This window comes from Orbilia oligospora, assembly GCF_000225545.1.
Source record: "Orbilia oligospora ATCC 24927 unplaced genomic scaffold scaffold00097, whole genome shotgun sequence".
NCBI lineage: Eukaryota > Fungi > Ascomycota > Orbiliomycetes > Orbiliales > Orbiliaceae > Orbilia > Orbilia oligospora.
In genome coordinates this window covers 1340799-1364202 of record NW_011645654.1, presented here as the reverse complement: position 1 = coordinate 1364202, position 23404 = coordinate 1340799, and the positions used below count along the sequence as shown (strand labels likewise).

At 45.2% G+C, this 23404-nt stretch overlaps 4 protein-coding genes across 4 annotated transcripts; 3 read left to right on the top strand and 1 right to left on the bottom strand.

Moving 5' to 3' along the window:
- Positions 1-10141: 10141 nt before the first annotated feature.
- AOL_s00097g406 (uncharacterized protein) lies at positions 10142-12108 on the top strand (the record flags this gene model as incomplete). The annotated part of the gene is made up of 4 exons (XM_011126239.1): positions 10142-10245; positions 10331-10633; positions 10707-10940; positions 11013-12108. The coding sequence occupies 4 exons, from the start codon at positions 10142-10144 to the stop codon at positions 12106-12108; spliced, it is 1737 nt and encodes a 578-aa protein (XP_011124541.1).
- Positions 12109-15765: 3657 nt separating this feature from the next.
- AOL_s00097g405 (uncharacterized protein) lies at positions 15766-17324 on the top strand (the record flags this gene model as incomplete). Its single annotated transcript, XM_011126238.1, has 5 exons — positions 15766-15807; positions 16156-16250; positions 16375-16618; positions 16685-16712; positions 16798-17324. The coding sequence occupies 5 exons, from the start codon at positions 15766-15768 to the stop codon at positions 17322-17324; spliced, it is 936 nt and encodes a 311-aa protein (XP_011124540.1).
- A 562-nt stretch (positions 17325-17886) lies between these two features.
- Positions 17887-19798, bottom strand: AOL_s00097g404 (uncharacterized protein; the record flags this gene model as incomplete). The annotated part of the gene is made up of 6 exons (XM_011126237.1): positions 17887-18294; positions 18378-18748; positions 18820-19083; positions 19154-19337; positions 19439-19565; positions 19701-19798. 6 exons carry the CDS (start codon positions 19796-19798, stop codon positions 17887-17889), a joined length of 1452 nt encoding a protein of 483 aa, XP_011124539.1.
- A 1198-nt stretch (positions 19799-20996) lies between these two features.
- Positions 20997-22461, top strand: AOL_s00097g403 (uncharacterized protein; the record flags this gene model as incomplete). The annotated part of the gene is made up of 2 exons (XM_011126236.1): positions 20997-21623; positions 21742-22461. The coding sequence occupies 2 exons, from the start codon at positions 20997-20999 to the stop codon at positions 22459-22461; spliced, it is 1347 nt and encodes a 448-aa protein (XP_011124538.1).
- Between the last annotated feature and the right edge of the window lie 943 nt (positions 22462-23404).

Here is a 23404-nt window from a genome sequence, read left to right as displayed (position 1 = left end):
GGTGACATGGGCATAGGGCTATTATAGCACCATTCTCTTTCCGATAGAGCCGCTTGTGATCGACCATGCAAGAAAATGTCTCGTCAAGCTCTAGGTGTGGGTCCTAGCTAATCCAGAACGGGTGACCTTGAATGAACTGGAGTACTGGTTCCCTCGAGGTATGTGACATGGCCCCCATGATATGTGGGTATCTCAAAAGGTATGGAGCTTGAACCATACTTCTGCAGCGTTCTTCAGACTCTAAACCCCGTTAAAGTTTTCCAGAGACATTTTCAGAGGTTTCTTTAGTGGAAACTTGTTCCAGGCGACCAGCTATCTTGATAAGAACCATCTTGATAACCAATAATATACCGAGTTATGAGCCTCTATTTGTCAAGATATATACCTTCTTTGAATTGACTATATAGTCACCTTCCAGGCAGCTCAGTATATTCTCTCTTCCCTATAAACCCTAATATTTTGGATTTGAAAACCAACCCTGGGACTGAGGGTAGTGGAGACTGCCTAGATGCAGCTTGTGCGGCTCGCTAGGTTCGGTCAACCTGCGTGGTTAAGGTAACTACCTGCATCGACTAGCCCATGCTGCGGAACAACGGGAAGTGACAAGCAAGTCTTGAGGGAGCTAGATAGACACTGGAAGTGATTGCCTGGAGGCAAATGACAGTTGGCACATGCAGTCCATACAAGGTTGAGGAAGAGCGGACCGATCCCTGGAGGGTGGACTTACTCGAGCACGGAGCTGCGCGATATTAGCGGATTTGAAATTGCAGCATTAGACTTTTTGAGGACAGCAAATAGGGAATATCTAGACGAGAGAGGAGGGCCTTAGTTGCGAAGGCGTAATCATCGATGCAAAGATAGGAAAGAAATCTGGACCCACCCGTGATCTTCCGGCCAATTATCTGCTAGAGTTGGATACTGGTCACTTGTCTGTATCAGGTTATGGCACGGTGGCCCTGTAGGATAGGATAGTGCAAGATAGACGGAGCTGGAAACGGGACATCTAACCTAGGTGTCCCCCGTGCCATGGGCTAAGGGTCGGGACACGTCTAGCGGCCCTCGCCTCTAATATCTCATTGTTCTTTCATTATCCCGGGCACCATATAAGAATGAGAATACATATATATACATACGTATAATATTTACATGGACAAGGAATCGAATGAATAGACTTTGCCTAACTTTATCATTGAACGGGATCTTCATTCACCGATGTCACATGAGATTTAGAATAATTGTAAGTATAAAGTATAAATTTAGAAAATAGTAATACACATCCTCGAAGTATCTTATATTTAGCTTTCGCTATTCCCTTGGATGTAATTTTTTATTGTCTTGGGGGCCTTTTTTTTCTCTCTCTTGAATTTAAAGCCATTAGTCAATACATTGTAGTCAGCAAAATTAATTGCAAAACACAAAAACAGGCAACTAATTTTATTCCATTCCATTCCATGATGGTGGGGCGTGCTTGCGAAGTGGGGAACAAAAACATGGCCTTTGAACCCGGCACAAAGGTTTAGAAACCGATAATTGGGTAGCGGGAATACATGTGTCTGCCCGCGACCATGACAGCCAGGTGCGCGATAGAGAGGTGTGCCGGGTATACGAGCCTGGACGAGCCTATAATAGGACACACCAATCATGTTCGTAAAATATAGTATTATCTAGCCTAAATCTTGCATTTGGATCTGCGGATACAGCGCCAATAAAACAATACTCGAATTCGGCCCACTGAGCCTCCAAATATAAATGTCAGAGTAGTAGATACCTAAAGTATTTTCAGTTGTCAGATTCAATCTTGTAGACCTTGGCTCTGGTTTTGGAGGCTCTTGGACAGGGCGATTGTGTTGTCCGTTGTAAATGGGTTTTGGCGTGGCTTAGCTAATAAATTAAGCCTGAGCCGGATTAACAGGGCATGGAATACGAGGGTTCCAATAATAGGGTTTTTATGCTATGCCATGCTGAGGTTTTGGGATAGATTGGACATGGTCTCTTCCGCATCAATTTTCTTGTTTATTTTGGTCTGTGGTTTACCCTGAAATTTTAGGCTCGATTGGATTTGAAATATTATTGTTGAGGTAATCATCATGCGACCCGACCAGACTAACTGACTGCTACCGCGCGAATGCGGCAGGGAGCACTAGACTAAATGTATGTACAGATCCATATCATACTATAGGGCTCGAGTTCTTGTTACAATTACTCCACAGTGGTTGACTTATTATTACAGTTGAAATGCCGCGCTGCCGCACTACCCTGGAACCAGACCTTGGCCTTGTCTGTAGATCCTAGCACGTGCACAGCACGAGGCCAGGGGCACCAGTTTTGCAACGTCGAATTTGTGTTTTGGGTTTAATTATACCTATGGCCACGGCTTCGAAACTAGTATTATACCCGTACTGTACTGTACTGGTTCCATATGTTTTCGCATATGCAACGGGTTGGTCCGCAACCGCAGTCATCGTCAGTGCGTAAGAGTTTTCCTACATATCTGAAAATACCCACGTTTGAGACTGGAAGGCTTTGCCGTTTTGCTACATAACCAGAATTCTTCCGTGACTGATCATGGCTTTAGAAGTAATAAAGGGAAAGGAAGGGAGAAAAAAAAAAAAAGAAAGAGAGAGAGAGAGAGAAACTTAACTGGACTGCACAATCGGATCGCTACGAGTCAGTCAAACGGTTAACCAATGCTAGTTCTTCCGACCAACTAAGCCATTATTCAAATACGAGGTGAAGTGAAAGATTTTCGGGATTAAACATGGCACAACGGAACCGTAGCGCTATAAAATTGTGGAAGTACATATACATGTCGCGCGATATATCAAAAAGGCGGTTCAAACATCCCGCGTTTCGCAAAAAAAGCACTTGGGTAGCGATGATCTACGAATAAAACAAAATTCTGGCCAAGGGGTCTTGGACTAGGAGGCCATGCCTTATGGATCCGCAAAGTATATTCCCGACCGTTATTCATCCGATGTCACGGAAATGTCTAGTTATCGTGCTAACACGGCATACTGCACTGCGCAGCAGCGCAGCTGCATGACCTAGAGCTTGCATACATATGCAGAAGCCGATTTTGTTCCTCATCAAAAGGATCCATTTAAGTCGATCAAAATGCATAGTTCCCAATATTTCCTTAGGCTAATAAATCCTAGGGAAAATCATTTACCGGACATAATATGCATTGGAAGGCTAGGAGTATAACTGGTCGGTGCCCCCGTGTGGGATCACAGTCCGTGCAAAAGTTCACGTACATACATCGTACAGCTGTGCCATTTCAAGCTGGACACGTTTGGAAGCCTTTAGCCAACAACGCTACAAAACCTAACTTTGGGGGAAGCTCGGTTAAACGGCTTGGGGGACCCTCGAAATCGACATTATCGTGGTTGAATGGACATGCCAAAGAAGATGCCTAGCCAACGGCTGTAGAAACCCCTCAATGTTGCGGGTTATATAGGGCCGAGAGGTAAGTACAGTCTTGTCGGAGGGCTTACGGAGTACTTACAACCAAAGATAAGTTAAGAGAGGCATCTCTACCGGGGGAAAACTTTGATGTAAAAAGAGCCTGTTGAGATGGGGTATTCCGAAGTTGAGCCGCAGAAAGCGAACATGGCCATGGCTCGAGCTCCGTCGAGCACATACAACCTCTCGGGTCAGCTTGGTGGGTCGTATTGTGCAACACGGGCTGCACTGCGGAGCGTGCACGGAGTTTGATGATGGGGTAAATGTTTAGTGAACTCATCAGAGGCCCATGCAGACCGATTTGGGAGCTTAAGGGGGGCTGAATTATACCGGGCAGATAGCACTGGAAATCTTCTTTAGCAGTTCATGAAGCATGATCCCTGCTGCAAATCTCCTGCAATAAGTTAGGCTGCATATCAAAAGTTCCGCGGATTCGGTTGCTTCAAAATCTACACGGTGTGAGCTTTGTATCTGCTTGACAAGGTTCCTTTCTATTAGTACGAATGCCTACGTAACAAAGCGGCAGGATATTAATATAGGAAAGGTTCTACGAAGTGTTTTTACTAGGAGGGGCAACCGTGCGTGAGTTAAAGCGGGCCAAAATTTGCTGAGGCTAGGTTCGTGAGAAGTCTGAGTGGATCTGACATTTTGAATTCAACCGTGTGCCAATGAATGCCCCACATATTGTCTTAATTCTCATGACGTGAGTGATGGAAATCGTAGTTTAAGTTCTACCGCCTTCGACGCCAGCCTCCTCTTGGACGCGAAAAACAAGCGATTTTACTTATGGAATGACACAAAATTCCCATGTATGAGCGTTTCTCGGAACAGGAGTTGTGTATCTTTCGGTTGACGCTCTCCTTTCTTCAATACCTCCGATGCGAGTGGTGTAGGAAGGGAATCCTTGCGAATGAATTAAGTACTCGGATGTGGAGACGTCTTTATTACTCTGCTTTAGTATGTGGACCTGTATGTAACGTGGGAAATGTGTGAGCAGTGGAAAACCTTTAATTTCGCAAAGAAAAAACCGGCGAAAAGTTGACAAGCAATCGACAGGCTGCCCTTGTACCGGTACGTCTCGGTACAATACGCGAGAGGGAGAATTGCCCAAAGCAGCTTTCCGACATCTTTTTCCTTGGGAATGCACCTGCACCTCGTTTTGCGGCATGGAAGGCTTCTAGAAAACGTCGAGCCCCGAGACCAAGCTCACCTAATTGGCCAACGGACGCACAGACCGTCACCAAATTAGCCTAAGTTCCCCCAAATGAAAATCAAGATGCGGCTGCATAGAACACGAACAAGTTGTTCGAGAAGGCCCGTAAGATTCTCGACGTGACGATAAATTACATCGACATAAGGTGGGTACGTATCGCGCGCCACAGTTCTTAGTGGACAATATCAGTTGCTGCAAGAATCCTTCTGGAAGGATGCATAGAACATGCGAGGGGATGCATGCCGGCTCATCGAAATCTCAGAGCCAATGAAGTTCTAGCAAGTGAGACTTTGACACAAATTCGTGTCGAGGTCAGTGCTCCTAACACTCAACTTTCGACCGCGTTTTCGAGGATCATGGGATAACTAGGATGCTTTATCCTATTGCATCGATATGGCGGAAATGCTGCGGATCCAAAGAACCAAATATGCACCGTCGATCATAGGCTTGAGCGGGCGCCATGGCTTGAGCCTGGTAATCAACTGCCATAAAATTCTAGCTCGATATCGTTGTATTTACCCCTCTCATGGAGACGACCGCTACTAGCCATTCGGTGAATTTGGGGGGAGCTTGCGTCAGTTGGATACTAGCCACCAACTTTTGAACTTCACCTCCAACACAAACTCCGAGTTCCCACTGACACGGGAGAACGCCGGATAGAAAACCGATCCGGTCGGTTCCCTTTTCTTTCGTTGAGTTATTTCTTCTCGTTTATCCTCATGAACTGGGCATTTGGATAGCTCTTTTTTTTGTTTTGTTTTGCGATCAATCTCTTCAGAACTTGCAATGTGGGAAATAACAGACGAATACGAGGTCTTCGTCCAATTACGTCTTGAGCCGGTACTTGGTTGCATTAGTTTTCCAGCTTTCAACCAAGGGAGGAAGAAGCAGCCAGACGGGTGAGGGTGACATCCCGATTCGCTTGACTTATCAACTAACCTGCACTAATAAAGCCGGGCGTCAAAGGAGTATTAACTAAGATTCAGACAATTTTTAGGCAGGAACCGTTGAACCGGAAAAATTGGTGATAGTTTTCTTCAGAGCTGAAAATCAGGTGAGGATTGTGGCTGCCCCACCTGAGGGGCCGGTTCGAATTCGCTGTCAGTCCAAAGAGGTTTGGCAGCTGTCCCTGATGATTGCAAAGTCCCACTTTCAAGCTCGTCTGCAGCCCACGCACGTGCGTAACTTTGAATAGTAAGCCAGTGCAGTGCATATTTTCTGCAGATATGAGGTTGGATTCTGTTCAGAAAACTTCTTCAGGCGGGCTACACAGTCGCTTGCAAGATTTTGCTGTATCACAACATATACAATAGTATGTGTACTGTGCAACGCGATATTCGGAAATTTTTTTATTGTCCTTATGATGGCACATGCTTTTCGCTCTGCAAATGTTAGTCCAGTCATGAAGTACTTAAATAGATTCTTTTCTTCACATGACATGGGGAAACGTCCTGGCATAGATGCCGCTAAGGTCCGGGAAGAAAGACAGCGCACGGGTATGGCCGCCTTGATACACGATATCATACGTTCAAATACCCCACTGCTAACTTTCTCTAGGTTAGCTAGGCCTTAGGCTCATGTTGGGAACTGAGTTTTCGATCGATGACGAGAAATCCAGATGTACTGATCATGGTATCTTACTACAGAACATCGTATACCCGAGAATTATTCCAATTCTTGCACCTGCATCAGTACGATAAGGCCCTGCGTGCCCGTCGAGTTTAGAAAGTCCTCAGCAGAAAACGTTGGACCGGTGAGATTGTCTTCACAGAACCACCAGCAATTGCGACTCGAATCCCGGTTCGATTGCCAGGGTCGACCCAACAAACATTTGAAAGGCGGGTTGAGTTGTCAGATACTGATTTCTTGATGTTAAAATTAGCAGACTGCATAGTATAGACCAGTTTAAGAAATCATTTACATCCCCAGCTTATCGCGGAAAACATCAGGAAGTGACATGTAAGTATGTATGTAAATACGTATGTACATACTTACGTATGAAGGCCCAAACTCGATTTGTTACTAAGATTGAGGACATTTGTATACGAATACCATACCCTTGTTTTGCAGATGTCTTTCAAGTTCAAGGATATGCTCCGGTGTGCAATGTATGTAATGTACCTATCGCGAAAAGTATCTAATTAGTCGGTGAGATCCCAGGATAGATCTTAGGAGAGCCCTGAGCCCAAAACAGGCAAACATATATCTGCATATGCATACCATCGCTTGTATTATGTTGTTGATTGGAGTCACAGTCGTCATCCTTCGAGCTCGGTGCCATAGACATTGACATTGACCGATCCGACTACGTGTTTGGATGGGTAAACTAGAATACGAGTTGAATGCAATGCTTGTTGCATGTAGTTTGTATCGTTGTTTCGAATGCAAATGTCCGACACTCCGACAAGACACAAACCTGCGTGGGGGATAGATTACGCCATTGTCTTCGCGACTGCTGGTTCCGACGATAGTGGGACGGGCCCTGAGGCTCAGATACGGAGATTAGTTAGTCATCTGTATGGTGGTATGCGTATAGGACTGGTCATCGAGATCTGACTGGTATGGTATACTAATAAATCGGCAGCTGCCAGCTGCCAGCTTGTGTTGCTGTGCTTGTGCAGCAATTCTCAGGTTAAACAAGGAATAGTATTACGCAGCCACTTAATTATAACTTTACTTAACATACACGGTCGTCTTTCATGCTATTTCAAGCATTCGAAGTCACAGATCCGATTCCTTTGTTCTAGTTTGTATGATATACCAAGAGCCTTGACCACTTTGCCTTCTACTGCTCGTATTTCCAAACGTAATTTTGAGGAGGAGGATTGCTGCGAACATTGCTTCAATCTGGCACATGGCTATGGCCATGGAGATCGATGTCGCACAGGCACGGCAATTCCAAAGCCTCAAACCCAAAAGTGCATCTTCGAATGCGCGCTTGATTGTGCTTCAGAACAGATGGCTAATTCGAAGGTAGAAGAAGAGCCCGATGCCTCAAGCGCAGGCTATGCATATTCGTAGCACCCAAGTCAAAGTCTAGCCAGAAGTAGGTCTGGTCAATTGATCGTTGACAGATTCCGGGACCATCGCCAATCCGGGTATAATCCCCGTGATCCATTGACACATTGAGTAAGTTTCCCTCCCCCATGACATATGGGCTTCATGATAGTCACTATGATAATTAACAGGGGAATCGGGTTTAGGCGAGGTTTTGGGAAGATTTGGAAGATTCATCAATTTGTCCCGACTTGCCGTTTCGAGTCGAGTGATTCGGAATCTACATCGTGAATTCCTGGAGCCTCAAATTACCAAATTGAAAACATGGTCTACGACCGTCTGGGGAAATGCATCTGTATCAACATCGAGGTTCTATTTCTGGTGTTGTATCATCAGAGCCTCAGCCTCTCGGGAAGGACCAGCCAAGCCTTTCCCGGGCACCTTCCACGCTTGCTTGTTCTGGAACCCTAGATGATCTGACCGCAAATTGTTCCCGGTGAGCAGGGGTTGCTGGTGGGTATTATGGAGGCTCATCCGAAGCGATCTATCGGCACAGCTTACAGCATGCGCATGCATTGAATTGGCAGCAATACATACAAAGCTCCAACATTGAGTTTTGATCTAGGGCCATTTGATAGAATGCTTCAACATTTATCGGCCCTTCCTCGGCCTACCCCGTCGCTTGCGAAAGCAATCTAGGAGGTTGACGCGTCGTTTGCATGCTTTTTATGGTTATCGGTACGCAAAACGTCGTCATACGGAGCAGATACCTGAATCAGTGCGCTTGCTCTACACTCGCAGTTTGGCCTGGATCTGGCCTCGTGAATTCAGGCTCGAAGAAGACCTTCCCGATGAGATCCCACCCAGCGTTGCATCTTCAAAATACCAGCCAATCCCTGGTGGAATGAGTCGATGCGTCGTCGATTTACAGCATGCAGGATCCCTGAGATCAACCCCCAGGCTTTGCTAACAAATATGCCCCCAGGAGGCGTTCGATCAGGTCAGCTTCCCGGAATTGCGCCTCCAAAATGTCATCCGGTTTGAGCTAGAGATGGCCTCCCTGACCAGCCAGGGAATTCCTCATCCGGAGGTATTTGCGATAAGTGAGATCTTAAAATTTTGGGCGTAACAATTACAAAACTTGCCTGACAAAGATAGTAATCGTGTCATTGAAAATGGATAGAAATCGCGCTCCAGGGCAGGCCGGAACCTCCGTCTTTTTGTCAGAGTTGCGACCTGGTATTAGAGCCTCCGCGGCAAAGTCATGCTTTTTTTGCCCTGTTCGTTGAAAACCCGCCCTCTCGAACTTTACCCTTAACATCTCTGCCCATGGCCCTGAAATATTGGTGTTAGGCCTCCAAACCTATAAACAACCGTCAATCCAGAAAAAAACATGCTTTGGAGCGGAACAGTGTGCACCGCCGCCCTATGATTTGGTGCAGGGCCCCTGTCCTTGACAAACCATGCAGGCGTCCCACCCATGCGCAAGCAGCAGGCCACACATATATGCTGGTTGATGTGGTGTGTGGTTAACATTAGTGCCTGCAGGACCAGAAATGTTTCTCCAAGAAAACGGTTCTCAATCTTGCGTGTGCTGGGGTCAAAAGAGATCAGTGATAGTATTTATTTTTTTTCCTTCCCAGTTCTGACATTGACAAGCCTCTGGCCACATTGCAGAGGCCCTTGGTGCCATATGCTAGAAGTGGAACTGCAGCACTGTCCGCTGTCCCAAGTGGAGATCTTGGGGTTCCGTCGAAAGTATGTTCACTTCACGAAAAAGAACCGTTTCTAAAAAGCAACTTCACACACCCTATATTAAACATGATCTATCCAGAGAGAAGTAGTAACCGGCGGCGTAGTTCTGCTGGAGTACAGTACATTATTTTGACATTACAGATGATGCAACGGCATTGTCCCCCACATGCATACATCCTCGACACAGACGGCCCTCTGTCTTTCACCCCCTTGGCCCTTCCCCTCAGACTCTACCTTATATGTACTGCGGAATAGAACTGACAGGATAGCTCGAGTATGACTACCAAATAAGAAGTTACTACTATCGAAGGAAAGGAGAAGCATATAGCTTCGCCACTTGCCGTTCGGTAGGCTTGAGAGCTAGAAGGCCACGGAAAATTTTATATAACTACTCGACTTTCGCACATCGCAACTCCAAGCTTGGACCCACAGGTCTCACCTTACCTGACATCTTACACTCTCTTTAAATACTTGACAGGCCCTCGATTGCATACACCCTTATTTGATAGAGGCCTCCTCCACCTTTGATCTTATTTGTTCATTGATTTCTATCAATTTTATCTGCCAAACGTCATTTGGTTAAACAGCATTTATCTGACCTCTATTCCAAACCGATACCCACTTGCACCATACGAAAATTCACCCCACAGCTATACGGCTTTTCCATAATTTTTGATATCTACGACACGGGTTCGCCCTACAAGTCTTGCAAATATGGGCGGACAAAACCCTTCTCGAAAGAGCCACACGAAATCGCGTAAGGGCTGCAAAACCTGCAAACGAAGACATATTCGATGTGATGAAACTTTTCCACAATGGTATTAACATGCTCGTTCCAACGATTTGCTTCGAAGATGAGGCTCTTCCTCGATCGTTCTTGCTAATTTAGCCTTTTACTGTTAGCCGAAACTGCACCAAGCATAATGTCCGTTGTGATTATATGGATGCGCCGCCACCATCAGACGATAGTAATTCATTACCACCATCTACACCTGTCTCTCCTGAATACATGTCGCAAGATCTATGGAGACGATCCCAAGTTCCAATGCTACGAAGCACAACTCACCTTTCACCGTATGATGCTCCAACAATGAGGCCGAGATCATCGCAAGACATGCGGCTCCTTCATGATATTTCCCGAATAGCCTCCCATATGCAGATGGCAGACCCTGTTCTGTATAGAGTTTGGGCGCGCGAAATACCGCTGTAAGATTATTCTTCTCGATTACATTAAAACCTGCTCCCCGAATATCTGCTAATATTTGGTTCGTTATTATAGTCTCAAGTTTTTGAGACTTGCTGTTCGTCACGAGTTCGTCATGGAAGCGATTTTATCCTTGTCCGCAGCCCACCTGGCCTCGGTCTCTAGCACTACAGAGAGCCGACAGGTTTCATTCCAGCATGGAGGAATAGCAATGAAGGGTTTACAGGATGAGCTGAGCAGATTCTCTAGATCAAACGCAGATGCCTGCCTTGCCGCATCTGTACTGCTTTCATGGCAAGCCTCAGATTGGTAATAACGATATTCTCGTAATTTTTTTTTTTTTTTTTAAAAAAAATAAGCTCTAATTTCTGGATTGCCTAGGAACGCCTGGAAAACGCTTATGGAAGGAACTACTATCATAATTCAATCGATGCAGTCCTGGAAACATGAAAGCGAGTTCAGCGAGTTCATTGCTAGCCTCGAAGACGCAAATTCCGGAGAAACATTTTCGACAAGACCAAGCCTAACGGAGCAACGACAGATAGTTGCAAATGCCCGAGCATCACTCGAGTTTCTAGAAATAGAAGCAGTTAATAAACCTGTGGAGCAACAGGCTCTCAGCACGCTATTCTCTTTCCTCAATAATTTGGAGACACAGCTGCCAATGTCAAATCACGATCACGAGTACCAAATGATCCACCCTTTGGCATCATGGCTCTTTTTCCTGCCCTTGTCATTCCTACGACGAGCGAAATCCGACCCCATGGTCATGGTATTCCTAGCAAACTTCTACGGACTGCTGTTAGCGATTGAACCATTGTTCCCAGCCGTCGACTCGGCATACTTTGGCGCGTTATGCCTTGGACCAATTGAACAAATTCACCGTCACATTAGATACCAAAGAAACCATGCAGCTCTGTTGCACCCATCGATGCTTCTTTCGGACTACAACGTGGACTATGGTCGGCAACTAAATTGTCTACAGTTCCCGATGGACCAAGTGCTCAGATATAGAAATCGACACGGCTGGGTACCTAAACATATCGACGAGTTTGATCTTGAGGCTAGCAGATTATATGATGCTCAGATAGACTTCGAAATTGTTATGAACGAAACCGCTGCCCAGTGGTCGCCTTATGACGAGTCGAGGACGTTTGATCAATTCAAACAGTATCCCAACTACAATACAACGCCATCACCAGCACATACTCCTGTACAGGCACCTTATCAGAACATGCAGTACCAGTATCCATTCGCCACTCGCCAGGGGATGCAACCCAAGAGCCACAGTGAAATGGACCCGTCGTTCGTGAGCCACTTCTCCCCTATTACGTTTCATTTGCTGGAAATGAATATTAAGATCGATCTGGATTCTAACTCTTCAGAAACAATATTAGGGCGAGTACGAGTTCTTCTGCAGCAATGTACAACAACAACATCAACAACCAATGATTTTGAATTCAGCAAGCTCTGCTAGTTCACCAGAATATATGTGGTTGTAACCCGTCATTTTCAACTTGCAACTGTTGTGAGGTAAGCTAGATGTCTGAGACATCTCCCGATTACTCAAGAGCAGGGACGAAAACTCTCATATCCTTGAGGTTCCACTCACCAGCTCCACAATGAGGGTCAATTAGCCTGATGCCTAAGGGGCGTTACATTTCTCCACGGAAATCCCCACACATACAAAGTTGACATTGCCATGGCACTGTCGTAGAGGAAGGTGCTGTCAGACCTGGTATTGTCTTCAAATTTGACTAGCGAGATATGGATACCACACGGCCGCGGCTCAAGCATTCCCTTCCAGAATGGCTCCAACCTTCTTTATCGCTTTTCTTATTTGTTCCTTCATTGTACATTGTATTATCTTTTCTTTACCTTTTTCTTTCTTTTTTTTTTACATTATTTTTATTTGCTTTTCACATACCCCATTTTGTTGAGTTTGAAGAGGAGGAAAACTAAAAGCTGGTTGAACATTGAATTGATATTAATATTGGGCTTGTGTTCTTTGTCAAATTATGTGTTGGTTTCAGATTATTCTCTTTGCCACGGACATACCGCAGTAAGCTGCTGGACGGTCTGTGCCTTACCTCAACAGTAACATGCAGCTGTCGACGTAGACAGTCGACGTTACGGTTGCTCTTTGGGGGGAAACTGGTTTCATATGGCTGACGGTTGGCGGATGAAGGCAAAATTCTGCAACAGGCGTTTTTTTTTTTTTTTGCTTCCCTCTCTTTCCCTCCATTTGTTTTTTTGATATGGTTTCTGTTGCGAGATCTCACTATACCACTTTTGCTTACCGAGGCTGTTTCCCCCTTACACAACTTTTGTCGTGCGATTATCCCCTTACTGGAGTAAGCTGGCTTCTTGGTTTCCTTTGCATGTAATTTGGCGTTATCATGGTACTTCCGCTTGGGAATTCTATCTGCAAATTTACCAAAGCGCCTGTACTATCGGAAAAACTTCTTTTCACAGTAGAATGTCAACTTTTAATTAGTTGACCTAGAACCTCTTATTCATATACCACGGACAATTAAATTTCTACTCAAGAAGTTGAATTACTGTATATTCTCTACTGAACTGATTCTGATATTTCTTTGATGGATGCAATCCATATATCACATGTCTCTGTGCAATATGCGAACGGGAGGCACAGAACCAACCGTGCAGGCAAGCCCGCCAATACTTGTCGCTTTTTCATTGCGGTTTTGTAGATTCTTATCACAGCCCGAATACAGATCTGACCGCTAGGCGGCTAGATAATTCTAACCTATACTGATAGATGCACGGGTACTTAAATGTACATAAATGTATGCGCATGCGTGCGATCACGATCGCAGGAACTTTCTGCTGTTGACACGGTTCAGATTCTAATCACGGTTTAAAATTTTGTTTCATGATTTGTCTTAATCTCATCCGATTAATTGGAAATGACAGGCACTAGCAGTAAGCAGAGAACCCTTCTTAGCTAAATAAATAAGAAGGAATCTCTAATATTGTGACTTACTTTCTGTCTTCAGGAAAGTCATATACCCAGCTAGCTGGTCGTATCCTGGTTTTCCTTCGGTTTTTTTTATTTATTTCTGATTAAGCTTCATGGCCAACTGACAAATTTGCGCTTTGGAAAACGCTCCCAAACCGGTAGGTACCAGTACTTCGGCTACCTAACGAAATGTGCAGCATGCAGAAATCTTCATTGGGATATCTGAACACTGAAATTGAAGAAGTGGGGAACTTTTTTAGGCGGACTTAATTAGCTTCAAAAGATGTAGTGAATTATCAGTCGTCCCGCTTCCGCTGCGAAATGCATCGGGCGAAAGGCTGAAAATGGCAGGCTGAAAGCTGGCAAAAACTGGAGTCGAACTTGCAGGAAACTACAGCTAAATATAGAGAAAAAGTGACCAAGGCGGTCTGAAAGCCATATTCGAGTTGCCGTCGGTGTACGGCGTGTATTGCCTGTGAATATTTCCCAAAAAAGTCCGATTTCGACAGCTATCAAGCTCAAGCTACACTTGAAGCTTCGAAAGGTGCATAAGGTATGCAGCCACCAACAAAAGGCGGCTAACGTTCCACCAACCAGCAACCCCTTTCCCCAACCCTCAGATCCGTGCCGCATTTGTGGACCGTACATATGGGTCATAACGGACTCTGATATTGACAGCTATTAATATTTCCCAAAGCGTTCGTGCATCGAGGTCTATGCCCGTATGTTCGAGGAATATATGGCCAGGATCACTTGGGACAACGGTCGAAAAACACTAGTTCAAGGTTTCCGGCACGAGGCCATCGATGTTCCGAGCCTCTTCCCATTTGCGATTCCATGTCCGTTACAGCCAGAAAACTTCCCACATGATGAAATCACGCACGCCGACGTTCTGTAGAACGGGTCAAAAATCCGTATATACGGAGCGATTTCAATTAGCCGGCTCAACTGTTAGTCGTTTAGATGCAAGATCACGTTTTTTGTATGGCTAAGGCAGATCGGAAGACTTATTCTTCTGAGGGGTCGACATCTATTGCCTAGAAAGCGGCTCCGGTTTGGGGCATATATGGTTATTTGCCGACAACTCGCATCCCTACTGTTATTGATATATCTCCACTCGTAGGTCTGGGGTATGGTTATTGCAACTGTGGGGACAGTAAACCAGGCGCGAAATACTAGAGAGTTAGAGAACAGCGGTCTGCACCAGGCCGAAGGGCTCTAAATTGACAAGTTCAACTTGTACTTGTACTTGGCACCATGGGTCAGGCCGACGCCGACACCCGGCATACAGGGAATTTTGATATTAAGGCCCAGGTACGGTGATTCAGGTGGATTGGGACGAATTCCCACCAGCACTACCACCATGGCCATACGTGGAGTCCCGTGATGCTTCCTTTTCGCACTACTCTGCTCTATACCCTTGTCATCATCGAAAGAGCGGAGTTAAAAATGGTGTCCAAACGGTCTTCGGGTAAACTTTTGAGGTGGTTGTTCGCTTGAGATTTTGAAATCAAAATGCATGTTCTCCACTCACCGGCGAGGTGTATACGTATAACATCTGTCAAGTTACGTACTACAGCATGATGACCTATATGCATTAGGTCTGCCGGAGTACTACGTCGATGCGTCCAAATGCTGCAATCAGTTCCATCGCAATTTTTTGTAAAAGCAATAATACAATTGGGTGAAATAGGCGCTCGACGATGCCGTCGATACATAGCCTTCCATGATCAATCGATGATTTCCCTAAACGGGTGTCGTGCGAGGTCTAAATATGCGTAGCCAATTACATAATGACAAGCAAAAATAGACCGGCGAATAAGCAGGAAAGGAATGTCAGAGGCCATTCTCATTGTAGTTTAGAGCTATCGTGTCGTCTTTGTGGCGTGGTTGGAATGTTGGAGAACAAACCTCACAGAAAGCTTAAGCTTAACGTTAAAAGCGAACGCCGGGCGCCAAGAAACCAACGCAGCCCAGAACAACCTTCGACGCGACATCTATCAACCGCCCGCCAGCGTATAGCCTAGATCGACGGACCGCCGGCTTCTATATCGAGACCTCTAAAAGTTCACGTGTAGTCAGCCGAGATTTAAGCCGTCATTCTCTCGCAGGAACACTTGGGCGGCAGAGACTGAAAGCTAGACTATCAACATGGCTGAGTCAGGCGGTTGGCACACCATCGAATCCGATGCTGTATGTTAACCCACTTCCTTGCTGTATGTCCCGTCGATTCGGGTCGTTCGACTGCGCCTTTCCTCCTAAACTAGATTTTTGATCGGAGAAACACTTGCCAAAATGGCACGGAGCTTACAGGAGGCGATACAGCTGCTCCCTTTACCAGGGCTACTGGTAATTGGTGTCGGGAACTGGTCTCATTACTCTGGAGGCGAGGGGCATTGTGGTGATCCTGCTCTGATGCACCGATGGTTCATCGGTTGTGATCTTACACCCTTTTTAAATTTTAAAATGATGTTATATAGCCATGTGGTATAATTTTAATTCGGCTGACAAGTGGGTCTGGTACCGTGTGTCCTTTTTTAGGGTGTTTTTACATATTTGATCGAGAGCCTCGGGGTCCAGGGCGTGCAGTTCGAAGAATTAATAGCATTGGAGGCCGATTACCTCAAGCAATTATCGTATGAATTCCCATCATGAATATCGCCCTTGTTAGAGCTTTGTGTTTTGGTGCAGGGTTCTCTTGAATGATGAGATGAAGCGATTGAGGCGGTGCTAATTTTGATGTGCTTTTGAAACGCTTAGGCCAGTCTATGGAGTAATCTTCCTTTTCAAATATCAGATGGGCAAGAATAGATCTGAGGCTCCTATGGATGGTAGACATGACATGGATGCTCCAAACCACATGTTTTTCGCCAATCAGACCATCCAAAACGCCTGTGCTACTCAGGCGATCCTGTCCGTCCTCCTCAACGCTGACAAGGAGCAAGTTGACATTGGCGACTCTTTGCGGGAATTCAAAGAGTTCACCAATGGTTTCCCGTCCGATGTAAGTACTTTTATAACTCAAGTTCTAAATATTAAAACCGAACATATTACTAATCCATGCTCATAGCTTCGCGGAGAGACATTATCTAATTCAGGTAGGGGGTATATTTAGCCCGCGTCTCGGAGTTGCCGACGGGTCGGGGGACATGCTGTTTCGAGGAAGCTAACAATTTATCATAGATTTGATACGCGATGTTCATAACTCTTTCTCCCGTTCGAGCCCATTCGTTGACGAAGGCACTCGACAGGCTACAGAAGAAGACGACCTCTACCATTTCATTGCCTACACCCCTGTCAATGGTGTTTTATATGAGATTGACGGTCTTCAACCCGCACCAATTGCGCATGGGTCGTGCACCCAGGATGAATTCTGCGACAAGGTGATTCCGGTCATCCATCGACGTATCGATCGTTACCCCCCGAGCGAGATTCGCTTCAACTTGATGGCTGTGGTCCAAGACCTTCGAGTCAAGGCCGTTGAGATTGGGGACGAGGAAATGCTAGCCCGGGAAGAACAAAAGCGGAACGATTGGGAGACTGAGAATGAACTGAGGCGTCACAACTTTGTTGGATTTATCCACGAGCTCTTGAAAGGAGTGATCAAGGAGAAGATCAAGGGTGGAACTTATGACGAATGGATCAAACAAACTAAAGACTTGAATTTGCAGAAAGCCATTGCTGCAAGAAAAGGCGAGCCAGTAGATTAGTTGTCGATGGAATAGTACTGATCCCAGGGTCGATCCTTGATGTATTGTGACTCCACGAGGATTACATCTATTTACATGTATAATCTTATCAAAAGCATAGGGTTCTGGAATAGACAAAATTCACTACTTGAGTGCAGACTTTTGCTCGTGGTAAATCCACTTCTTGACTGGCAAATTATATTTCGAAACGAAAAAGAAGAAGAAGAAGAAGAAGAAGAAGAAGAAGAAGAAGAAGAAGAAGAAGAAGAAGAAGAAGAAGAAGAAGAAGAAGAAGAAGAAGAAGAAGAAGAAGAAGAAGAAGAAGAAGCTCCTCTCTCGACATACCCGCTATCACAATCATTGTATGTATGAAGGTTTAGGAAAGCCTCAATTAAGTGGAGCTTTCAATGGCCAATGTTTCACGCGCCACAGCTCGTACACCAACTGCCATCCTATCGATCATGATTCTTGTTTGCTATTACAATAATTCAAAGATTAGCGTGTCTGCAATAGCTATCTCTATAGGATACTGCTGCCTTACCTTGCGTGAAAAGCCTTCTATTTCTTCCACGGAGTTGGAGCACTACTCTTTAAATTCAGCAAGCTGGAGGGTATATTCCGAATGGCTGAGGTAAGTTAAACCCTCCATCTTGTTGATCCCCGGTTTTATGTATAGCTTGCTAATGCTGACGTATACTCCAGCTACATCGCCGATAATGCTCAACTTACCTTGAAGGCGTAGAGCAGCTTGAACTAATTGCCCCTTGTTAACTTGATCTACATTCAAATTTTCAATCTTGTGAGAACCCTTGCTATTCCCTGACGCGACGGCAGCGTTTTCGATCTTAGATAAAAACTTTTGCATTGGACCATCCATCGTGTTTTGAACTTCTGTGGAAACCTCTTGGAAGAATCCACACATATCGTCGACGTACCGTTTCATTTGTTTTAGAGACTTGATCGAGGACTCTATGATGGCGAGAATGTCTTGCTGTATCGGGTTGTCAGTTACTATTTCTTGCCGGATGGTTGATAACTCATATCTCAGATGCTCAGCAGGAAATTGACACTTACTAGCTCAAGCTTCTCATTTTTGAGAGCTTCAAGATCCGCCTGCGAAGCATCTAGATCTAATTTTGCTTGTAGATGTTGCTCTGTCGTAACCCTGAGCTGTGTCTTTGCACGCTCTAGATTCGTTTGTACCATCTCGAGGGTCGTTTGAGCAGTCTTCAAACGCTCTTGAGCCTCCTCTTTGGCTACGTTTAGCTCATATTGCCGCTGTTGTAGCAACTGCTCAAGTTTTTCGTCATACCGAGCCCTTTCATTTTTCTGTCGTTTTTCGTGATCTTCTTTGGCCTCCATACGATCACGTTCTTCATTTGCTTTTCTTGATGCAGACTTCCCGAACACGCTGTGCTTGAAACCTACGGCATAGCCAACTTTCTCTATTTTTCGGTGCGATGTTAATGTTAATTTGTCGTACCGAACTATTCGGACTAAGTATATGTATGCGTACCTTGTGGAGCCTCATATTCTACCTCAGGTTCTTTAAAGATCACTTCGTCATCTAACCTCACAACAACATCCAATGAAGAAACTAGGGCAAGTAAGTCCACCCCCTCCTTTGATTTCCGCCAGTCGTCGTGTGCAGCCGATAATTCATCTTGCAGCTTCTTCACTTCTTCTCGACAAGACTCAATGTGTGCGATATGTGCTTTTCGCTCTTCGTCTCTCCTGCGAACGTGGTCGTTGTTCTGCTTTTGGCGAGTTTGGGTGTCATCTATTTTGTATTTTAATAATCCGTTTCTTTCTTTCCCCCTTACTGCTTATCGAAAAAGGCCATGACCTACTTTGCTTCTCCATCGCGGTATTTTGAAGAGCCATGATGAAGTCCAGCAGCATCTGGAATTTTCCCTTGATGGAATTTATTTCTTTTTTGCAACGATCCGCATTTTCTTGGAGATCCTCCATAGCCATTCGAAGGTTATAGCGGGCCGCGTCTTCATCCTCAAGCATCTCGAGAATGTTGGATATCTGGTTTGTAATAATTGCACCATATTAATTAATATAAACTACCCTGGAGTTCTGGATGTAAGGTAAGCAGAAGGGGATACAGGTAGTGAAATGGTACTAACCAAGCCATCTGTATCGGTCATATACTCAGCATACCCTCGTAGGCGGTGCATAGAGTTCTGTGCCTCGGAAAATGCGATTCTGCCGAGGTCGCTGCAATATTGAAGATTGGTGCTCAGGTACTTGTGCCTATAATTGGACCAACGGCAAGTTAGCTAACTGGAGGGAGAGGTTTAAGTCCGAAACAGGAAACTTTTGGACACCCCAATCGGGAATGTTGCACAAGCTTATCGACGTCGAAAAGCAACACGTTAAACCACCTACGGAAGTTTTATCTCTTCCCCACTAGGTATCACACTAGTGGGGTTGACTTCAATAGCACCTGCAACCTTTGAAGTTGAAGCAACAAGACATGTTGCCATAACCGATACTGCGGCAGGAGCAGCTCGGAGAGCTGGTGCCCAGCTGTTGTTTGTTGAGGCTTCTTGGGCTATTTTTTGGATTAATTTGGGGAGAGATTTTGGATCATGGAGTTGTGAGGATCTCCGTTTAAATTGGAATTTTGGGCGGGCTTGGACTCGCGATTCGACGAGCCAGATTCATCTGACATTGTGGATGGTATGATCGAAGATCTTTTTTGATGATAGGAGTGGATTAAGAAAGGAATCTTGGGTATTAGACTTCTTGTAAGGTTACTATGGTTCGATTTATAATTTATAAGGCAAATGAGAATCCAGTGTAGAATCCAGTGGGAACTCACCTGTATTTGTGAATTAATTGCGTTCACAATGGTTGAATTCATGAAAGGCTTCATTCATGAAAGAAAAAAATTTGAGCTTCGAGAATCCTCGCGGCCTCGTCGAAAGGATTCACGGCCTTGACCGTACGCGTCAGTGCGCTAGCCTCCGGAACGGCCGTGGACCGAATACCATTTCTTATCGGTAGACGATACGACTATTTTACTGCAAACATTGCATCCAAAAACGGATTTGTGGCTTTTTTCCAACATCGCGACGTCGTAGTTCGCGTAATTTACCTCAAGGCTGTTGGAATTTGTCCAGCCTGGTTACACGACAGTATAGCGACGGGATATATTTGGCTAGTCTGGCGGAGCTCCATACTAATGTTTGGCCAAAGAATCATGTTTCTCATGCAGGCCTAGCGACGAATCATGCATCTCAGCCGTGTTTTGAAGTCGTGCAAGCTGGGCCAAGCAAGTACGGTGTGATAGGGTTTATTTGTTGTTTTAATTTGGTCACATATCTTGATACCGTATGATTGAGGTATTCGGCGGTCATTTTGTTTAAGGCTGAATGATTTCACGAAGATTTCGGCTTCGCGTCGGCGAAATTTACAAGAAGTGTGGGGAAAATCGACTAGCCTATGCAGCCGTTCCAAAGAAGTAGGAGTCCATGGAATTACCTGTTCCCGTCTTTACAGCAGTATACTGCAGAGCTGACCGATACCGCCCTATCCATTATCTTGTAATTATAACGTAAAATGAGAAGTGGGGTCCTATCGAAAACGGCGGGAATATCTATTCATTATAAACTATACTTCGTAAACTAGCTTCGTCCGACACAAAAACGATAATTTATATGCTAGAAAACCAAAACGCCAATGTCACTAAATTCAGAAGTCGCCAGGCTCAAGAGTAGACTCTATAGCGCCTCAAACAATCTCGATTCTCTTGAGACAGAGTCAAAAGATGCGATCGATGCCGAGCTATGGATTCTCCAATCCGCCCTTCAAAGGGCCGCAACTGATACTGTCCATCTGATAACCGAATCGAAGAAAGGCAGAAACCTTTTGCTCTTCCGAACGGATAAATCGATTACTAGACAATTAGCGACTCAACTAAATGTCGTTATTCAAAGCCTGGACGCATCTATCGCCTCAAGCGATCGAGTCCTCAACCTCAGTATGCTTCATAACAGAAGAATTGAAGACTTTAAAAATGAGAGTCTTCAACCTATAAGACAAAATATTAAAGTGACGGTAACTCGGGTGGAGCATAAGAAAGCCACAGCGACGGCAGAGCTAAATGCAAAACACAAGGAAGCCCGTCGGGTGGCTGTTGAGTTGAGCAAGGCATCGATTCAACTCGATAAGAAGCAGACGGAGCTGTCTTCTACCCGATCTCGCCTATGGTCAAAACAGCGAGACGCTAGAAGTGCAGAGGAGCGACAGGCGAGTTACGAAAAGCAAGCTCGAGAATACCGAGAACGTGCGACAGCCGCATCAGAGGTATGGAGAGTTAGCAAATATATTTTCTATAACTACATCGATCTTGATGTTAAATTTGAATTTGGCCAAGTGCAAGCGCGCATATACTGACAAATCGATCTCGATATTCTGATAACAGAGGGCTCGCAGACTCCGAAAAACTGCGGTCTGGACGGCTGTCTTAAGCCTTGGACTCGGCATCGTTTTTGCGATTGCGGATGCCTACGAGGCATATGACCTTGATACAAGTGCAAGTAATTTTGCGAGTGGGGCTCAGAGTAGTGCTAGCAGCGCCAACCAGCTTAGGAGCACATGTGCTTCTATCGAACGACAAATAGGAAACTTGGAAACAGAGAGCCGTGTTCTAGAGTCCCAGAAGGCCTCGCTAGAATGGAGGAAAGAGCAGCAACAAGAAGAAGTGGATACTTTGCAATCGAGCATCTCTAACTTGAATCAAGAGGTTGCATCTGCAAATACCTTGATTTCGGGTCTAGAATCAGTGAACAGGAAGACAGATGAACTAGTGGAGAAAACGAGATTGTTATCGAGAAGTCTACAAAAATTGAAGGCGGATATCTCGAATTGTTTGGAAACTTTGACAGAGCAACGAGAGTTTGGAGCATTAACCGCTCGTAAGGCAAACAAAGCCTACATTTCAGAGGAGAAGAGGCTCCAGCTCTTAATGGAGAGTGCTGGGGAAGTTTTACCCCAGATTAACCAGAGTCAAAGGATGCTTCTAAGTATCGATCGGACCTACGGCGAAGCATGCTCGTCAGCAAAAGAAGTCAGGAAAACTCAGAAAGCTCGAGAAATAGGCATGATCCCACCGGTAAAAGGTTTGAATGCACATTTGAATTAGGCATACAAGTACGATAATTTTGTTAGTGACTTGTTGTAAATTTGCTTACATTATGTTTTATAATACATGATATGTAGTTACAAAATGGAATATACAAAGCCAAGATGTTGAATCCGCCTTAACATATCAGGCTGATCAGAATAGGAAGCCAAGGTTGTACGTAACCATCTCCAACTTTCGCTCTATGAGATGAGTTCCAATTAACCAATTCGGATGAAATTCGAACGACTGAAAATACCTGGCGCAACTAGCTGGCTCGCTCGTGGCCGATGCATTTAGCCAAAAAGGCCATCCGCGCGATCTCCATACTACCAATGCAACGGCGCGGTTGATCCAATCTAATGCCTGGGTAATCGAATTCTTGGAATTAGAGCAAGTCAGCTTCCAAGACTTGATATACAAACGTAACTATGATCAATATAATTATAGCGCTTCGGTTTACTCGAACTCGAGCCGATTATGCCCACCCCCAACATGTGAGAACAAACACTAGCGCACTTCATGTGTGTTCCCTATAAAGTTTGTTATATGAGAAATAATGTTCTGGAACGGGCTTTCCATGGTTGAGTTACCCACATCTCAGAATATGGTTCCGATATACGAAGCCCGCAAAACGAGAGACAGTGCGACCTAATAGGCACCCGTTTACCTGGGCTTCGTCTTCGAAACCAAGTGCGCCAAGTATATCAACGAAAATTATTGTCCCAGCTTCCAGACAGCGAAGTTAGGGAAACGACGCGCAGCGTCCCGCTCCTGAACAGCCGTACATAGTACGTTACATATACAAGGCAGGTGGTCAGATTCGGACTTCTGCGTTTCACAAAAACTCAAGCTCTATTTTAGGTGGGTCCTCTAGCTTGATGTGTCCTGCGCCCCGACGATGTAATGTAGATGTCAATCCATTTAGCCTAACTATGCCTAAATTGCCCCGGTTTCAGACCAC